The 20,478-nt window shown below is 34.4% G+C and overlaps 2 protein-coding genes across 2 annotated transcripts; both read right to left on the bottom strand.

The window, feature by feature from the left end:
- Positions 1 to 1,337: 1,337 nt before the first annotated feature.
- LOC136797924 (chitinase-3-like protein 1) lies at positions 1,338 to 6,524 on the bottom strand. The gene is made up of 8 exons (XM_067054508.1): positions 6,444 to 6,524; positions 5,767 to 5,944; positions 5,219 to 5,350; positions 4,212 to 4,422; positions 3,623 to 3,801; positions 3,092 to 3,295; positions 2,538 to 2,690; positions 1,338 to 1,740 (listed from the first exon to the last, which is right to left on the bottom strand). Exons 1-8 carry the CDS (start codon positions 6,450 to 6,452, stop codon positions 1,400 to 1,402), a joined length of 1,407 nt encoding a protein of 468 aa, XP_066910609.1. The 5' UTR covers positions 6,453 to 6,524; the 3' UTR covers positions 1,338 to 1,399.
- A 1,532-nt stretch (positions 6,525 to 8,056) lies between these two features.
- On the bottom strand, positions 8,057 to 11,331 carry LOC136797923 (modulator of smoothened protein-like). The gene is made up of 3 exons (XM_067054507.1): positions 11,207 to 11,331; positions 10,544 to 10,765; positions 8,057 to 9,925 (listed from the first exon to the last, which is right to left on the bottom strand). Exons 1-3 carry the CDS (start codon positions 11,313 to 11,315, stop codon positions 9,717 to 9,719), a joined length of 540 nt encoding a protein of 179 aa, XP_066910608.1. The 5' UTR covers positions 11,316 to 11,331; the 3' UTR covers positions 8,057 to 9,716.
- Between the last annotated feature and the right edge of the window lie 9,147 nt (positions 11,332 to 20,478).

Genomic DNA, 20,478 nt, shown 5'->3' with positions numbered 1-20,478 from the left:
CTCGAACTTCAATTTTCGAAAAATGGTAAATTAGCCAAAAGTGCAAATATATTACAGAAGCAGCCGGCGAAGAGATTTTTTAGAAATATGTGTTCTTATCTTCTAGGAAACCACATGTCATGACCTTCAATTTTTTTATACAAATGATGTGTTCTGATCTCTAGGAAACCTTTTTCGCACTATTTGTCTCCCTAAACTTATCATTACTTTATGGTTTGATGTGTTCTAAAATCTAGGAAAAGCAGTTTGCCTCGATAAACTTGTACAATATTTGTTTTGCTCCACGAAAGATGTGTTCTGAAAATTTCTAGAGTTACTAGGCAACAAGATTACATCAATTTTCTCTTGATTATACCCCTGTCTACTTAAAAGATGTGTTCTGAAGATTTCTAGGGTTACCTAGACAACAAGAACACGGGAGATGATCTTGATTATATCCCTGTCTCACCAGAACACATCATTATTTCTAGCTGATTAATTTTCGAAGATCTGATCAGAACAGATCAAAATTTCTAGCTGAAACATGCTCTCAGAACACATCGGAAAAAAAGGTCGCCTCGCCGGCTGCTTTCGATATTATTTGGTTGACTCTATAAAGTAGTAAAAAACGACAAAAAAAAAACAGCCTTTTGTCGATCAAACACCAATAAACTTTGTTTAATATCTTTTGATTGAATGAATATTTTTGAAAATTTTTTTCACAGTGATCATGGTCTAAGATTGAAGAATCACTCCTGTGAAAATGGTAAATATACCACATTTCTACAAGAAGTTGATATTTTTCTTCTTCATTTTTCATTTTCATTTGTCTTTTTTTTCCCAAATTTTTTACTTGATAATATTCCACTCACAAATATCTTTTTAACGAGCATAAAATCGCAACTTGATTCGAATTCTATCAAAAGTTACAGACCATTTTTGTCTCAGCTGCAAATTATTTTGAGACAGACTTTAGGTACGTACTTCATGTTAAGTTTAGCTTGAATTTGGATCCTATCCTAATACCGTAATAAATATTGTAGGATTTTTTTTCCCAAAAAGGTAATGCCAAAATCCATAGTGATGATGTAATGATGAAATGGAAAACATTCTTATGAAAAAAGCAAAGGCTATTTTTGAAGGTTTAAAGTCTTGAACATTTGCTGAATACATTATCAGATAGCCTTGGGAAAATTAGATAAATATTTGAAAAATGTTTAAATCTGATTTTACAATCGAATGGAGAAGCAGTTATATGAGTTACTTAATTGCCAAAAATTGCAAGAACTTTTTGATTTTGCTGAATGGACGTGCGAGCGCTATTAAAATCATAAAAAAGCGAGCTGACATGGTTCTAGTTTGAATATGAATTTCAGATTTTTCATTTAATTGTATTTTCTGAACAATTTAATAAAAAGATTTAATCACATTTACAAATATGCGATGGACAATTTCCCATACGGCAGTTACTCTCACACCATTTATGCATATTTGGTCTATTAGCCCATCGACCAATAGCTCTGCATTTACCACCATTACCACCGCCATTTGTTGGGCGGGGAGTTTCAGGGCGTGGGCGTTCAGTGCGTGGTGGTTTTGTAGTTGGAGGAACTGGTCCAGGTGTATTTGGTTTTGGTGGAACGTAACCACCTAAAGCCTTAGCAACAGCTGTAATGAGTGGATATTTTCCTTGGTTACAATGGCGACCGTTGAAATCATCGAGATCCAAACACCAAAACATGGCTCCCATCAATCCCTTGGCTGAAATGATGATAAAAAATAAAATTGATTACTTTAATGGGATAAATTTTCGCGGGGATTAAATTCCGCGGTTGGGCCTATCCGCGAAATTCAAAAATTTCACGGGGACTTAGTTTCGTGGGTGTCAATATTTTCACGATTTTTTTACTTTCACTGTCAAATCATACATGTTGGTTGTTGAAATACACATTATTTGCGCCTCTTTGATGCAAGTAACCATTCAAAAAGTATTTATTTGACACATTTTGAGTTTTGTTTAGAAATATTTCGCAGATTAGGCCCTTCCAAATTTCCATTGGGACTTAATTTCACGGATGACACCCAAATCCGCGAAACCCGCGAAATTTAATCCCCGCAAAAGTTTATCCCATTAAAGTATCAAAGTACAACTTGTATACACGTTTTCTTGTATACAAACGAGATTCTGTTCCAAAAAAATTGATATAGTCTGAAATTTGATACATTCCTCTTGAAGGGAAATAAGATATAACTACAAGCAATACCTCGTTGAAAAGATTATCTTAAGTGGTTGATTTTAAATAATTGATAATTTTTCAAAAATTCCGATAATGAAGATGAAAAACATTAAGATTTTTTCTACTGGAAAAAAAAATTTGAACTTATTCTTTTTGAGACTTAGAACTTTGCTGATTTTAAATACGTTAACAAATTTGCCCAAATTTGTCATATCTTTCTTGAAGCAAAAGGCTCCAAAGCAGACTAAAAATGGCCAAAAATGGGAAAAATTTGGAGGGAGGGTTGTAACTTTTGATGAAAAATAAACAGTAAGATCATACCTTTAACTTGAGATTGAACTTTGTAAACAAGAGATTGTGGATCATCGAAACCAACCCAATCTTTTCCTTTGTATCCATATGGAGCTTTGCAGGTGTTATCACGAACGATGTTGAAACCCCAGGTACAGATTTCATAGTAAGCCAAGAATCCAGCTAAAAAGGAAAGCCATGTCAACTCAATATTATAATCATATAACCAGTCAGCGCCTTACTCAAAATTCCTATCCAGAATCTCGAAAAAACTGACCCAATCCAAAAATTGCCAGTAGAGGAAATTAAAAAACCTTTATTCATGGGGAATAAGAACCCTAATAATGGAATTAAAATTTCAAGTGCAGCAAAAGATTTTCCAACGTATTAGCATTATTATTATGCACGGAAAAACTTATTAAAGTCCGTAGGGTAGGGCATTTTGCCCTCATTGTTAATTGAAGGGACTTGAAAACTTGTTGAGTTAAGGAGATGACATTCGATGTATTGAGGTTTGTATTATGATGGAGACTCTACTGTAGCGGGAAGATTCGTCTCAATTTTTGATTTTAATTTTCACGAACCTTCACGAGTGTATCGTCCTTTAGGTGCACTTGTGGCCCATTGTGGTGTTGGTGCAGCCAATCCATTATTCTTTGGGTCCGCAAGGTGGAAAGCACGACCGTAGGTACCCATACCAAGAGCGATCTTGTTGGCGGGGAATCCTCCCTTGATCCAATAATCAACAGCGTATGGAACAGTCAATTTTTCACGGTTGTCAGTGTTGCCTGTCATTTGAAACATAAACATAATAAACATAAAATCGTTAATATCTTTGAAAAATATTTCGGCGTTGATCGTCAAAAGACACATTTTTCACTCTTAGATTTTCATCAGCCAGTACTCAGAACCATACTTTCTCCGAGGGAAAAGTCCGTCAACAATAGAAGCTAATTATATCCTCTTGTATATCTCTTACCTCCATCTTCAGCTATAACAGCATGGTGACCAGCCAGTAACTTTCCCCCGTTTTCATTCGATGGAGGAGTTCAAAAGACGTTAAAATGAATTCAAACAAAGTAAAAAAGCCCTCCACCTCAGAGGGAAACACTTACCTCCATCGTCAGCCATAGCAGCATGATGACCAGTGACTTTCTCCCATTTTCCGTGTAAATCATAAGCCATCAAGTTGAGGATATCCAAAATTTTTCCGATCTTTGCAATTTCGTAACCAGCGTCGATAGTCTTGAAACCGGCAGCGACGGCAGCAGTTAACATTAATCTTGGTCCTTGTCTAATAAATTTAAAGATTTAAAATTTTCAGGACTCTCTATTAGCCGAACAAATTTTCACTTCGGAGTAAGAAATTAATAAATAAAAGAATTAAGAGAAACACACAACTGGCAAAGGTTTTCTTTCCAAATGAGAGTGGTATCGTTTGCTTACTCATTAATTGCAATTCACAGGCTTTTTAACATTTTGTTGACACGGATGTGGAGCAAGATTGGTCAGAAAGAGGGAAAGAAAAACATTTCTTTTGCTTATATCAGCATAATATAACAATAGGTAGACACTGTCCTGATATGAAATATGTGTCTGATATGAAACAGGAACATTTATGTAAAACGAAAACCTTTAACCTTTAATTAATACAACAAGAAAACCACAAAACTGTCAGCATTGTCAGTGTGAAGGATTTCATACCTTTGTGCAGCATCTCTGTTGAAAGCAGCCATGAGTTCTTCACATAATTGTGTGAATTTTCTTTTGTCACCTGGTGGTGAATTTCCTCGACCTCCTGGATATTCCCAATCAAGATCAAGACCATCGAAACCCCATTCACGTAACAATTTGATGGAGGATTCAATGAAGTGTCTTCGTTTGGCATCACTGTTCACCATAACGGAGAATTTGCCTGAAGAGAGAAAATAAGGGCGTAGAAAATATGGGTACAAAAGGAGCCCCGCAATTTACATATGGCCAAGACATTTATAAAGCTTTAAGAAAAGTTAATGTTAATATTGTTGATTGGTATAATATGGCACTGGATAGAATTGTCTGGAATGGTGTGCTAAATGGTGTAATTGGTGCCTGATGTGTTTAATATTTGAAATTGAAATTCTTAGCTACTATTTCATTTTACCATCATTTCTAGCGTAGTGATTTCCTAGAATATTCTAATATTTTTAGTTTATTTTCTAGGCCAGTTCCCCTGATGGGATGGTTCATCTCTCATCTAATGTATCAACGCTCTCTAATTCCACGTTCTACAATTTCACACGCTCCGTTTTATTTGAAAGTATTGAAAGTCGCCGTCAACAAGAAACTCTCATAAACGACTCCATCAATCTCCCTTTTACGATGAAAACCCAATTCCCCTTGAAAATCGCAATAGAGAACATCGACTACAATTCCTTTGAAATTAAATATCTTGTTTATTTTCCTAAATTTGTTATTAGAAAAACGGAAAATCTAGAAATTATTATTGAATGATGCTTGTATGTACACCCAGTTAAGAGGAACGACAGAAAACGACAGCAACCTTAGTGACTTAAAAAAGTAGACATGTGACGATGTTGGTTTATGAGTGCGTTAATGAAGTAGACATGCTAGGAACATTGCAAGAGCATTTTAGCTTTAGCCACAAACTGAAACTCAGCAAACAATTTATAGTTCATATACAACAAAGTGTTTCTTCAAAAAATACATACTTGTTCCTCCGTTTTCGTGGTTCCATCCGCCCACCGCCAAAAGGACTTTAAGGGCGGGATTTTTCTTTTTCAAAGCCATGACACGTGGGTACATCTTATCGTCATTCCATTCATACATGGCCAATTCACTGTCTGAAATAATGTACGTTTTTTTATAAGAAGAAACTATATAAGAACACAAGGCTTCAATAGCCAAAATATTAAGAACAAGTTAAGAGCATTTTAAGGCTTTTCGGACTCTAAAACTTCTTTGGAAGTTGAACGAAAAATACTCAGAAAGTGGTAAAAATAAGAACATGTTAAGAATATTTTTAGGCTTTAGGGTCTTTAGGTGAAAATAAGATATTTGGGCTCAAAACTCAAAATGTTAAGAACATCCGAAGACTTTAAGAACTTTGGATGTTCTTATAAGAAAAAACGTGTAACGTAGGAAACGTGTTCGAGAATCAATGAAAAAAAGGTGGTCATTTTGAATTTCATTGGGTATATATCAAAACATCAAATAGAGAATAAAATTATACGAGAGAGTGAATAAAATTGTAACTTACTTCGTCCGAGTTTAGCGAAAGCATAGATGACATGTGTACATAGGTTAGGGTCGATATCTTCAGGGAAAAACTTCATGGGCGCTGGGCGGTATTGCGCCCAATTTGTGTAATAACACACACGAACATAATTGTTTGCGGTTGCTACGGCAACAACAGCAGCCAAAATAAGCAACGAGACCTTAAATGTGAAAAAATAATAAACGATAAACTGGAGCGAATGTATTGCAGTTATATAGTGAAAACAAACAAGAAATATAGAAAGGGATAAGATTCTAGTCTGACTTGCTTTCTTAGCAAAGGTCTTGTGAAAAATTACCAAAAAATCCTTTAATTGAAAAATCAGGTACTTGAAAATAAAATTGTAAAAATGAATTTTGCAATAGTTGTGGATTAGTTTTCGCGTGGACTTTTTTTCACGAACTGATAATCTGAGAAAATTTTCGCGTGGACAAATAAATGCAAATCAGCCTATTTTTTACAAAATTTCATTCATTTTCCTACGGGTATTCACCAAAATCTGGATTCAAAATTTTTCGCGAGTAATTTCGCCAAAAAATTCACAAAATTTGCGAAAATTAATCTACACGACATTTAATCCGCTTAATGTTACTAATGGAACCATTACAAAAGCAATCAAAATCTAAAATTAGAAAATTTTACATCATAAAATACTTTACCTTACTCATTGTAAATGATTCTTCTCTTTCAACAAGAAAGAAGAAGTAGATTTGAAATTAAATTGATTCGATTTGAAACAAATTCATTGCTTTTATACGAGTTTTATGGTCCCTTATTTTTCATTATATTTGACAATGGGAATTTCGTATTTGAATTTTGAAGCCGGGGGTAAATTATTTCTGTGATATGATATTTTTTCAACGTACTCTTAGGCTCCAAATAAAGGGGGGTTGGAAATTGTACTTGTGAAAACCCAAAAACAAGGTAAATATAGGCTAAAATCAGACTATTTAGAGCAAAATAAGGGACCTTCTCTTTGACAGCTTAAAATATTCTTAAAAATCATTAAACGGGGGGGGGGGGGGGGGGTTTAAAATTTTTCGAAAAATTAACAAGCGGGGGGGGGGGTGGCGTTTATTTGGAACCTAAAAGTAATTTTTGACAATAAATCTAAATATAGATAATTTTTGTGGAAATATTGCAATTATACTTAGATTGCGAGGAGCAAGAGAAATGTTTTTGAAATTATGTTTATGAGAAGTTCTAATACAGGTTCAAGAAAATTAAATGAATTTAAATTAAATGAATTAGACCTTTGGGACTACAGTTTGCTTTTACCCGTGGGAATTTAATTGTTATTATTTGAAACACAGGTGTAATCTTTCACAGAACGATTTTGTGGGAATTTATTGCCGAAATTTTGACAAAATTGAAATAATATTCAAATGCTACTTTAACGAATTTTATTAATAAACGTAACTTTTCAAATTGACAGAGCTAGCCAGAAAAAAGACTTAAGACTTTGGAATAATAGTCATTATTATTTTTTTACCCCCAGTAGTGTAGCCAAGAGGGACGCAAAATTTGTGTAGGAGAGTAGATTTTTATGACACTGTAATTATCTATCATAGTATTAAAAGATCATTACAATGGCATGAAAATCTGCTCTCCTACACAAATTTTGCGTCCCTCTTGGCTACACTACTGTACCCCCTGACTCGAACGAAACGAAATTAGATTTAATTAAATTAAGATTTAATTACGCGATTGTTGTGTGTGCTTAGGTGTGAGTTCAATTATCAAATTACCGTCTAAATTATATTGGTTTTGAGGGACAAATCTACAATGAGAATTGACCAAAAATCTTGATTTACTTAATGGTAACAAATATTTTGAAACAGAAAACTTTGTCTCGTGAATTTTCTATGAATGTTATTGATTTTGAGTGCGTTTTATTTGTAAAACCTGTACCCTCTAATGTTTACTTTTCAAAGATTTTTTGCAATAAAATTAAATTCCAACTACAAATATTAACATTTTTGCTCGTAAAAAAGGAACATTAATTAAAGTACCCACTAAAATGACGTTTAAACATTTTTTAAAGAAAATCCAACGTTTTTGAAGCCTTTGAGTGTTCTTAACTTTTTGGGTTTTAAGCCTAAAAATGTTCTTAATGTGTTTTTTCTCCATTTTGTGGCCAGTTTTACCCATTTTCCAAAGAATCGGGTGTTTTCGAGTCCGCAAAGCCTTAAAATGTTCTTGCAGCCTTATGTTCTTTTATAGTTTATTCTTATAAAAAAACGTGTATCTGAAACATTCATCATAAAAAATCTTTTTTTAATAATTTTGTGCGTTAAAAATACACATACCGTATTTAAAAAATTCAAATCATTTTTTACAGTGCTATTAAAAATCGTGTGGTTATTGTCTAGGAACTAAAGTATAATCTCCTAAAGGAATAAAAAATATCCAACGAAATTGAAAAAAAAAGAAGAAACTAGCAAATTTAAAGGAAAACGAACAAAGTTTGCAAATATTTTTTACCAGCCTTTTTCAAATCGTAATTATATGAATTTGATAAATTTCAAGTCCCTACGGTCTTCCACTGTTGTAATTGCTTTCATAGTTTCAAACCCTCGATCTTAACCAAAAGTTTTTTTACAAAAGAGAGAATTCAACAAAAAATATGAAAAACTTGAATCAAAAAACTTTATACATAAAAATTTTGTAAATAGTTTCAAATAAAGAACAAAAACATATAATTAATGCGTTTAAAAATAATTTGAGTAAAAACCACAAAAATTGTCGTGGTGGTGACTTTTTCATTCACGGTAATGTCGAAACTAGATTTCCCCAAAAAATACCTGAAAGAATTGGGAATTTAGCTCATCTTGACTACTATGAATGAAATCGTCTAAACGTTTTTTTTTTATTATAAGAACAGTTTTATAAGAGCACGAGACCCCATCTAAAATTTGATCCTTGGGAGAAACGTTCTATTATGTAAGACAATAATTCAAGAACAGAAATTTAATGAGGTCTTTTAACAGTTAACCGGAAATTATCTTTAATAATCAATTAATTCTTTTTAGGTTTGTCCATAATAAGTTTTTATTCTTTCTTAATGGGCTTTTCCAGAAATAGTCGGTGCCCCCCCTGTTGAGGATATCGGATATCCAGGGGGTTAACGACTTTTGTTCAAGAGCGGATATCCAGGGGGTAAAGTGTCTTTTCAAGTAAAAAATACGATATCCAGGGGGTTCGATACTTTGAAAAATCAATATCCTCAACAGTGGGGGTAAAAAATCTTTCTGGAAAAAGCCCAATACGATGTGAAAACCACCCTCAAGGCAGTTACACCTGACATGGTTTCCACATGAAATTTAAAAAGGGTGAACACTTATCGTGAATAAACATTGAGCTCATTAAGTGATCAGTACCACATTTTTGCTACTGACTCCAGTATACTAGTATATACATTTTCTATAGCATATTTCAAGAAAGTTTAGTAAATTCATTTTTTTACGATCAATACTATACCCATTAGGATTTAGTCTGCAGACTTTTTCATCAGTATTTTGAAACCTTTGATAAATCGTCACCATAATTAATAAGATTATCTCATTTTCCCCAATGTTAGAACTTCTACCATGAATTCACATACCTCAGCAAAAGTTTAAATTAATAAATTTGTTCGGAAACGGGCTTTTACATCAGGGGTCAACATCTCCTTCAATGGAAAATATTTTCTCAGATGACATCCAGATTCAATGACAGAACATTTCCTCAATGACCTCAATGCATATAGATTAAGAGATATCGACTTTTGCTTGGAATCTTCCATGGCATATTAACGGTACCATTGATGGTTCGATCCCGATTACATAACAACTATACAATATTTAAAATAAACACATAAAAATCAGTGACATGAAGCAACCCTCTAAAAGTGCATAACCAGATTCACACCCAACAACAAGAATGTTCCAGAATTAACGATTCATTCTGTGATTAAAGTTTTCTCTAATGACATCCAAGTTACATAGTGTTACAGCAGCAGTGAGCAATGAAACAGCTCCGCAGAATAAATAATAAGAATATCCAACTTGTGTATACGCAGGTAGCTTGTAAGCTTGTCCACCAATCTCTTCAATGTAAAAGCCAAAAGGGAAAACGATACAAGCCACACAAAAGAATAACACTTAAAAATGAAAAGAAAAGTTGAAATTGGTTTAAAGAAGTCGTTCTTCAAAAGAGATCCTTGGATGTGACAATAGATGATAATTTTGAGAGGCTGATTACCTTAAGAGAAGAACTCCTAACCCCAAATACCTTAAGGGAATAAATTTTGGCGAAAAGAAATTAAAATTTATAGGTCATTCGCCAAAATAAATTCTCGCCAAATTTCTCCTAAAAACCCTTTTTCCCTCTTTTTTTCAGTTAAAGTATTAAAACAAAAATGGGTCATTTGCCAAAATTTATTCTCGCCAAAATTTCTTCTCTTAAGGTAATTGCCATTTGCACCTGGAGACCCATAAGATATCCTAGGAGATGACAACCTTTGAGGGACAGTTAGTTTATAATATCCCAGCATGGTATGATTAATAGAGCATGGAGAGCATGGAGGTATGTTTTAACTCATAACAATTTCATCAGCTTCCTTGTAATATCAAATACAACAATAACACTTTTTTAAATGAGGTTATTAGCCAATAAAAAGTAGTCATTTGACTTCAAGCTGATGTCTAGAGGCCTCATAAACAACAATCTGACACAGTCTATTACGTATTAGCCTTCTAAAAAATAAAAATAAACTTACTAGCAAGGAAACCAATTATGCGAGCCATTTTCTCTGAGTGTGTGCGCCATATTGATAATAATAAAAGCAATACAGTCAAAAAAATCAAACATATACCAATTACAATGAAGATCAGAGTGACAGCCCAGTATGAAGGCATTTTGAGTGCTTCGCATTCTTCATTTTGAGGATCTTGTCCATTGAACAGAACACAAATTTTCGTTAAACCAAGCCTTGTTGTCCCTAAAAACAAATTTGATTTGTAGAAATATTACAGTGTACAATCCAAATTTTTCAACATAAAATCATAGCAATTGTCACAGATTGTCATTTTTCATTTGATAGCTGACGATTCGATAAAGATGAAACTGAAAGTACTATAATTCAAATTTTGCTTTTTCTTGTACACTGTATGATATGAAGCTCTGGTCCTGATCATCGATCACTCTTTGATGGAATCATCTATCATTTATTAAAAATATTACACTCATATTAGTATTTTTATATTGTAAAGCCCTATAAAATACTTTGACATAAATCTTATAATTCACTCACTACAATTTAGAAAATCAACATTAAAAGCAGTGTACTTTCGACTCACTCTCTCTTTGATTTTTTCGGGGACGACCATGAATTCTACCCAAATTAATTTAAAGAATGATTCGCAAAAAATATAATACGTACCTGCAAAATTATTTTCGACCCATGACGGAGTGCCAATTGAAGAAATGGCCAGTGAATTTGATAAAACCAACAGGACAGATGAAATGATGGTCTTTTTATCTAAACTCATTTTTACTAACACTGGCCATGCTAAAATTATTTAAAAAAAATTCATTAAAAATGTTTGTCTTAATTTTTCTTTAGTGTTTTATACCTTTATCCTAAATAAATTAATAATAAAAAACACAATTATCAATGTCAAGGTTTTAAATATTTTTAGTTCATACTGAGCAAGGTGTATGAAAAGAGGGTTTTATTCTAAAAAATACAAAATTGATATTGTGATTTAAAGTGAGAAGATGAATTTTTCTAAAGTTTTTCTAAGGGTTTAATTTCAAGGTTTACACCAGTTTGCTTAGTATTGGTAGGCTACTGCACTCAAATCTTTGAAATTCTAATGAATTCTACAATTTAGGAGGATAATTGTAGCCTGATAATCGGAATTTTGACTCGAAAAGGTTAATCTCCAAGCATATTCTGATTACTCTGCGCATGGTACTGTTCACTCTGAAGGCCATGGTCCTGTAAGCAAATTTGTAATCACTTTGGATTTATCCAGATTTGGATGAATATTGAATGAGCTTCTCAGCACGGTGATTGGCTAAAGCAAAACAATCACACCAATCATAAACAGAAACATTAGATTCCAGTCACTTTTCACCTCAATTTTCATTATTGCTTTCAAGCAAAAAGCAATAAGGTTTTGATTGTTTTGAACAACCAGGCAATATCATCACATTTGCCACATCCCTTTAAAGCAGTGTTTGGTATGAGCAGAATAGATGATCTGTTATGAGCATATTTGGAGGCGGTTTCAAGGGGTCTTCAATACCAAAATAACCGACTGTTTTTCCCAAAATAACAGAATGCCGTAAAAAATAATTGCAAAAACTGACTATTTTATTTTGGGACTATTTCGCATTAGACCAGCGGCCGAGGTAGTGAATTGTGTCACTTCGTAGGGCACCCCTTAGATCAGGGCAAATTTTTGATATTATGTCCCTAATAGGGTGTAGAATTGACAAAAAAATTGCCCTTTGAATCTCCTGCAGTTTTCGAGTGAATCGATTTTAAGGTGGTCGTTAACACTTCTGAGATAGGATCATCTTTTTTGGGACGATTTTTCAATTTTTGGTTTAAATTAAAGTTTGAACCTTATTAAACAATATCCCGAAGTTTTATTTGATATAAAGAAGAGGAAAGTGGAAAAATTTAGGTCTTTAGACACCTACCTGAGCAGATCTTGCGGTCCGCCCTAACCGCCCACGCCGCCGCCCGTCACGAAAACCGCAATATTCGCTCTTCTGGTCCTTGGAGCGACTCTAAATTTTTACCGTCGCTACTTAGAGCCACAAAGCACATTTCCGGAAAATTTTACACCGGTACTGTTCCGGATTTATGACAATCAAAACAAACCCGCCATCTTGAATCTTGTCAAACTTCAAGTGTGGTTTTTTGGTAAAGGGAATAACTGTTTCATGGCTTATTTTCTTGTAGTAAGTGATGGTTTAATGCTTCCATTTTATATAAAGAGCTTCTCAAAACTCCAAGGAACATTTTTACTTGATAATCTTTCTAATTTCCTCCCCATTGGGATCAAATTTCAGCGCCACAAATGTGTGACAGGTACGTGAAACGTTTCTTCTGTTTTCTCTCTCTTTTTAAGTTATTTTTTTGATAATTTACTTTTAAAAACGTCCATAATATATTCTTGAAACTATCCATACACCTTTAGTTGGGTTTTGATAGTGATATAGTTGATTTTGGTGTATTTCGGGGTTTTCGCAAAAGTGAAAGTGAAAGTGCTCTTTACTAGACTTGAGCGCAGCTTGTATTTCAAGTAACGGGGATGGAAATTTGCTTGTCTACAATAAAATGTGTTACTTTAACCAATGAAAAGGTTAGGGAATACTTTTCAATCACTTTTCACCAACTTTTAGCTTTTTCGCAGGCAAAAGTAAGGTTTACGCAACTTTTTTGCATGTTTGCGGTAAATCTCAGGGTTCCAGGCGAAGCCATGAATTTGCTGACACATGCAAAAAAAATGGCTTTACTTTCTTTCTTATATTGAAAATTGGATAAGTGCATCAAGTTCAACTGAAATATGTCAAAAATCCCATATTAAAAGCTTTTTTTTCCTCTTTTTACAGCAATAAATAGTTTTAAGGCCAGTTTACGCAAAACAGCAAAACCGGGGTTTCTTGGCGGAAATATCTCAGGATTGGATGGTCCGATTGGCATGAAATTTTCAACACAGCTTCCCCTCGTGGAAAGGTGTGATCTGAGTGAAACAGTTTTTTAAAAAAATGTTTTGTTGATTTTATAATTATAAAAAACAGTTTTTTTGGGTTTTTACCCCCTGATTTTAATTTTTTCAAATTTTTTTTTCACTCAAATCACAGAAGGTCACTAGTGTAACATAACTGCCAAATGTCAAAAGCTAACTCCTTCTGGTTGCTGAGATTTTTCTGCCAAGAGATTTTCGAATCTATTTATAGAAGTGACGTCGTGACCCCCCTCTTTGATATTTTTAATTGTTTTTTCTATTTTTAGAACAACATAATAATGAAGTACCATCATACAAAGTTTCAACAATATATCATTTATACATTTTGAGATATTTCAATTTGAATATTTTTTGACATTTTCAAAAAGTTTGTTAACGACCACCTTTTAAGTTAATCGATAGAACTTATCAAGGGTCCCCCCTTTACTAACGATTTTTGGAAGTCTGAAAATTAAATATCTGAGGCTTCCAACGGATTCAGCGTGAAAAGTAGATAAAGAAAATGGGGTTATTTGTTAAGTTTTGACCACCTGGTGCCGAGAAATGGCATTTTTAAGGCAAAAAATTGACGTTTTGGGCGTTTTCCGATGACGTCACCAGGTGGTCGAAATTTAACAAATAACCCCATTTTTGTTATCTACTTTTCACGCTGAATCTGAGAATCAGAGAAAATTTTGGTTGTACAACTCTCAGGTACCTAATAGTCCCCCTGCTAATAAATATTTTGAAAATTTTCGACCCAGGATTTTTGGGAAAATGTATCTGAAAGTTCCCTCTTTCGTCCTAATTCTGCTGTATTAGCCTCCTTTAAAAAACTTTTCCACCCATCCATTTCTTTTTAATATCTTAGCTGAAAAAAGAGGAAAAAGAGGATTTTTAGGAGAAATAGAGAATAAATTGAAGAAAATTAAATTATTCTTTTTGCGAATGACCTATAAATTCAAATTTCTTTCTGCCAAAATTTCTTCCCTTAAGGTAAGCAGTAACAAAAAAGTATTGTATATTTGTCAAAACTGATTAAATTAGTTGCATGAATTATAAATTATAAATTAATTATAAAATAATAAAGGCACTATCATCATTTGAAAGATGTTCTGTTAAGAATCTGTTAACATTCACACAACTTCAAAAAGTTAAAAAACAGCACATGCGGTCTGAGGATGATTGAGCCAAGTTAAAAAAAGTCACCCCCACATAACACCTTCAAACTCCATTGTACTGATTTAGTTCATCTAATGTTTCTAGCTCACGCAAATAGAGACTTATATGCATGCGTAATTTATTGTTATTTGAACTGCTAGTCGTTAACAGGGTAAAGAGCAAAAATCAATTAATACTTCGGGGTGGTAGTTACTCACAAGGTCGGGGTTAGGGATGGCTAAATATGTTGTTCTTTGTTAGGGTTAGGGCAGGGGTTGGAGTTTGTCATTCTTTTTGTCGCTTTTTTATCGTTCTTTTTAGAGATGACGTTACATGAACAGTCTTTTGTACTCCCTTACGGGTGAAAAACTTTACTCTGTCAATTATTTTCTCAAGAGAAGCAATTTAACTTTGATATTGCGCTGCAAGTCATGTGATTAAAATAATTTTGAAGTGGCTCTTGTGAAATGTCAAACTACATCAACAAATCTTGACAATTGTCTAAACTTGACATTATTTTTATGATGCACAGCTAACTGTTCTAAATTTCTGTGTGCTACCATGACATCAGGTAACTTGCATCAGTGGAGGGAAACTTGCATAGCCATCAAATGCCTGACCAAAGCAAGACAATCCTGGGTAAATAATAATCATGCTAGATCATAATTTTCAAGATGGCGGGAATTCAGATGTTTCTCCATGGCTGCTGGGCGTGTAATCTCAAAAGCTGAAAAGTCTTATTTGCGAAATCAAATTGTAAAGTGTTTTGATAGATTTCCAGAGGTCATGAAATTTGGAGAATCTTTAAATGATTTTTTAGCGCAACTGCATTTTTGAAAAAGTGAAACATTGAAATGAACACATTTTTTTCAAATATTATGCATTGTCTTTCAGGTTTCTCAGTCGTTTTCATGGGACTGTTGATATCTGGCCCTGTATTTTCACTTACTGTTAAATCTCTTTGACAACAAATTTGTTTTGATAACTTCACCAAGTATCCTATCGCCCGATGGGATTAACAATTAACCAGTGTGTAACTTGCCGCGCGAGTGACGTCAAACGCTCCATCGTTTTGCCACTAACTTGGTCTACGGATTTTTTTCAAATTTCGATTTAAAAGCCTACTTGGTGCAAAAGAGAAATCGTGTATTTTTTAATACGCCATTTATTAACTCAAATCAAATGACTTTGGAGTTTCGGTGAAATGGTGGCCGATGATAGTCTCGTTGGCAGTTTTGTCAGATAGTCCCAAGTTAGAGCAGTTGACAGCAAGGAAATTACACTTGATAATTATGGGTAATCAGAAGGTCTATCAGTACAAATAGTGGGGAAAACATCTTCCACATTGCCCGATGATGGGAGAAGAATCTCTCGAAACGTAGCCAAACGTAAATCTCGTGATCCAAGTCACGATAAACTTCCAATACTTTCTAGCTTTCATTGTGTCCTCCAGGGTTTGTTCCCCCACCACATTTTTGATTTTTTTTTTGTATATCCTTCTCTTTTTTTCCCCCTATGACTTTTCAGTTTTTTTAGTTTCCCCCCTCTTTTTTGCTTTCCCTACAGAAAATTATGAAAATATCAGTTCCCCCCATATACCCGTATAAATTTCTCAAATTTCAACCTGACAAACGTAAAATTTTGCTGCAAAAGGAATACTAGACAAAATAGAACGAAAATGGGTTAATGTAAACAAACAGTCAGCCAGGAACAATGTCTTAGTTAGGACAATGGCCTAAGAAGGACATTTTTTATGTCCTCATTAGGCCATGGATGGCCTAAGTAGGATATTTTTAATTGGAACCCCTATTTTAGGCATTTTAGAGGAAAATGTGCATGCTAAAAACATAACCAATCGAAAGAGCGACCTTTAATTGATATATGTTGAAAATTTCTTCAAAATCTGCGGAAGGGTTCTTTCTCTATGTGTCTTTGAAAGTACAATTATATGCTCTTTAATTCATTTTCACTCGTTTTGAAAGATGACTGCTGCAAACACTTGGTTTACCATTATGAAAATTCCCAATTTTATAAATAAAGGACTGCCTACATCATAAAATTTCAGGTTTTTGTAACATATAGACTAGGCTTTAGGGCTTGAGTTTTCATATTAGAATATTTCTTGATTTCTTTGACCCAAATATTTGAAAATCACCAAGAAGCTTTATTTTTTGGTGCTCTTTCGATTGACGATGGTAAGAAAGTGCGCACTTTTTTTGATTTTGTGTTATAGGCAAAAATAGAAAAAATGGCCTAGTGAGGACATTTTTTCTTTCCTAGTTAGTACATCCAAATTAAGACATGATGTCCTAAGTAAGGCGTTATTCCTGACTGACAGTACAGTTTTTATGGCTTGTGAATTTTTCAATCATGATCTAATCACATGATATCATGTGGACTGACCTTGGTTGCTGAGATAAAGTTGAAGTGATTTCACACTCCCCCACCAAATTTGCCAATTATCCAAGTTTCCCCCCTCCCCCTTTACTACGCCCCCTTTACTATTCAAATTTTCATTTTCCCCCTCACCCATCCAAAATTGGAAAATTGGTCCCCCCCCTTTATAAAGACACTATGAAAGACTTTGTTTGCAATTTGTGAATCGAGAGTACCTAACCCTGTAAATATTTTGCTTCTTGAAGACCCGGACACGCAAAGTCTGGTGTTGGATGAAGATACTTTTTAACACCAGACAATCTCAATACCCAGAGCCCAGTGCGTCCGTTGCGCATTATTTTTGAAACAAACTTTGTCTGATGTCCAGAAGTTCCAAAAATTAATACCAGAACTAACACTGGTTTCTGTTGTGGCTGAGGGATACTATTTGGCGTTCGGGCCATGTTCGGGCCACTAAAAATAAAACCACATCGGCCCATGTTCGGGCCATATATTTACTACGGCATAACCTTGTTTCCAGTGCAATATCGGGATCCCGGTATTTGGATTAATGGGAGATCCTGATATTTCCCACTTGTTACTAGTTTCCAAATTTTTTTCTTCGATTGACATTGGTGGCTTGTTATTAGCAAGCAAGTGAGAAGACATGCATGGCGGGAGAAACAAGTAAAATAAAGACCATATATGTTTTGAACTTTGTATCATTTAAAAGAGTTTTGATGATAATAATTACATTAAGAATGACTATTAATTAAAAATAAATAATTAAATCAATGATATCAATGAAGATTTTCAACATCAATTGCTAAACAATGGATTAAAATATATAACAGTTAGTCACACTAGGAAATCAAGCTTTCAGAAAAAATAACATCAGTCATCTAGAGGATGTATTTGCAACAACAAGGATGAGAGTTACCTGAATCAAGTTTGTAAGACAATTAATTTGAAAACTTGAAAGTTTGAAACAAAATAAAACGTGCAGCAGCCAAAATCAACCAACCAAAATTTGTCATTCAATTCCTGAGACAGCTGGAGACAGCTGGAGACCGCGCTTCGATTTTTAAGGCCTTGCTTGTTCACACGCTAAAGTTAAATTCTGCACATGTAAATGGGTCAGTGTTTGAGGTCCGGCAAAATTTCTGGGAGATAGCCTATCCGGCAGTGTGCGGATCTAGGTGGGTTCCACCTTCCCCGTAGATCTTTCTCTATGGAAGTTGATCTTCAAATTAGTTCTCAAGGTTGGCTTGGCTCAAATTTTTTCATCTATGGCTCAAATTTTAGACAATTTCTCATAGTTTTTGAGAATGTTAATTTCATTAAAAAGCGCCAGGTTATTTTTTCATGAATCCCTTTAAAAGTTTTGCGGCCCATTTTTTTGCTTGAGAGTCAGGTAAACGATATAGCGCTTTCGCAGCATTAATCTTTTATATATACACATTTTGGCGGGACGCTAGTGTGACTAAGTGTGACTAACTGTATAAAACATCAGGTCCTGAAATTACACATAGGATCGTACCGTCAACTGCTCTAACTTGGGACTATCTGACATTTCACCGAACCTCCAAAGTCATTTGATTTGACTTAATGAATATTAAAAAATACACGAAAAAAAATTTGTTGTCAAAGAGATTTAGCAGTAAGTCAGTGAAGCTGGAACCTCGATATTCCAGGAAGCTAATCATTTTTTTCTCGCACGCTCAAGGGGAAAAGGAAAGTGATCGATATTCTTTGAAGGAAAAATCTCAGAAACAAACCCAAAGACCAAAAGATGTATTTTTTGTTGACAATCGATCCTGTGAAGATGAAAAAATTTCTGCTATGCGTTTTTTTCAGAACACTGAAAAACTCTAATTTTGATCTTCCTTAAGGTAAAGAGGTTGCGAGATTTGGGTTAGCGAGGCAAAAATCACTAAAAAGCTGGTAAAATCGTAATCCTCAAAAATCGAAGTTCCAGCCTCACTGTAAGTGAAAATCTAGTCTGAAAATTGCGGCTTGTGCGCCGGATATCTCTGGCGTAGATTTGAGATTTGAGATCTGCTGCCTTCAACTTTTTCCAGTTAAGTTGGCGCAGCTCTAGCGTAACATTTCCCTTCTTTCCAGACTGGGTGAAAATACAGCCCAGATATCAACCATGTCCCATGTTTCGACCAATCGTCCCAAGTTAGAGCAGTTGACATGGTCTGAACATGTTCGGGTCTGCACGGGCCATGCTCGGACCATTCTTAAAAAAATAATAATCGCCGTGGGTTGCCTTGCAACTTCATTGCGGCGAATGATTGACTTGACACAGACTCTGCCTCGATCGCTTCGCAATTCTTATACTAGCACATCTTAATATACTAAATGAGTTTATGAAAAATGTCTGTAACGCTAGCCCAGTAACATATTAAGGTTTCTAAAATTTGAACGCCGCGGCTGGAAAACCTATCCTCCTTCGATACAAAAAGTCTCGCGCTAAGTTTGACAAGCGTAGAAAACTCGGATTAGAGAAGACTCTACACTGCTATTTGTAAACAAAAAAAGTTCTGACGTCAATTTCATGAAAAAGTTTGACGTCACAAAGTTTCAAATAAAAAGGTGTGGCATTTTTGTTGCACGATTTCGAATTATTTGATATCAACACACGCAACAAAATCCAACATTGTTGTTTGATGATTAAACTTTGTCTAACATTATTTAAAAAGGTTTCAATGTTGGTTGCATTGCATATGCGTCTGTCTTAAGCTGTCCGCATGTGAAGCCAACAAACGGGAAAACCTTCAGTGCTCAAACGCAAAGCGCGAGCCTCTCCTTCACAACTAAGGCTTTTTCTTTCCTAGAAGCAACCCTCTCACCAAATCAGACACCTTTGGGCGTCTGCAACGACGGGTACCCTCGATAATTTAATTTTGACAGGGTCACTTACGTTTACGACATTTATTCATTGAACACAAACTTCCGTTATCTTAAAAAGACATATCATCGAGGCTTACAGACACAAAATTTTGACTAATGTAGAAAGTTTAGAAGTATAATTTTTATTATTGTATTTGGCGGCATTTTAAGCCAAAACGATGTCAGGAATTAACCCACATTATAGTATTTTAAAGGCTTTTGATGTGCAGCACAAGCAAAACCGTTAACCCGCGTTTGCGACGACGGGAACCGTCTAGTAATACACTAGTTCAATTTTCATACTACCGTATACTACCCTGCCAAGTCTATCTGTCATTACCATAAGACATATACCTGTTATGACGATAAATGCTGAATTGTAGATTCTTTTTTACTTTTGTTCCCTCATTTTCCTCATTTTTTCTTCTTGCTCGCTGAGATTTCTATTTGTTTTGATTTTTGTCGGTCCCGTAATATTTTTAAAACATTCGATTTTTGTAAATATACAGACTAAAGATTGAATCAAATTTGC

Source organism: Clytia hemisphaerica, unplaced genomic scaffold (assembly GCF_902728285.1).
Source record: "Clytia hemisphaerica strain Z4C2 unplaced genomic scaffold, Clytia hemisphaerica genome assembly, whole genome shotgun sequence".
Taxonomy (NCBI): Eukaryota; Metazoa; Cnidaria; class Hydrozoa; order Leptothecata; family Clytiidae; genus Clytia; species Clytia hemisphaerica.
This window is presented reverse-complemented; position numbering and strand designations above follow the sequence as displayed.

Bases quoted from the DNA above. Each gene is read 5' to 3' on its own strand.
- LOC136797924 (XM_067054508.1), bottom strand. The intron at 5,351-5,766 runs GTAAGTTACAAT...ACATTATTTCAG, and splicing joins TTTCGCTAAACTCGGACGAA to ACAGTGAATTGGCCATGTAT. The intron at 1,741-2,537 runs GTATGATCTTAC...TCATCATTTCAG, and splicing joins AGTTCAATCTCAAGTTAAAG to CCAAGGGATTGATGGGAGCC.
- LOC136797923 (XM_067054507.1), bottom strand. From the start codon at position 11,315: ATGAGTTTAGATAAAAAGACCATCATTTCATCTGTCCTGTTGGTTTTA. The intron at 10,766-11,206 runs GTACGTATTATA...ATTTGTTTTTAG, and splicing joins GGTCGAAAATAATTTTGCAG to GGACAACAAGGCTTGGTTTA. The intron at 9,926-10,543 runs GTAAGTTTATTT...TTCATTTTTAAG, and splicing joins CATAATTGGTTTCCTTGCTA to TGTTATTCTTTTGTGTGGCT.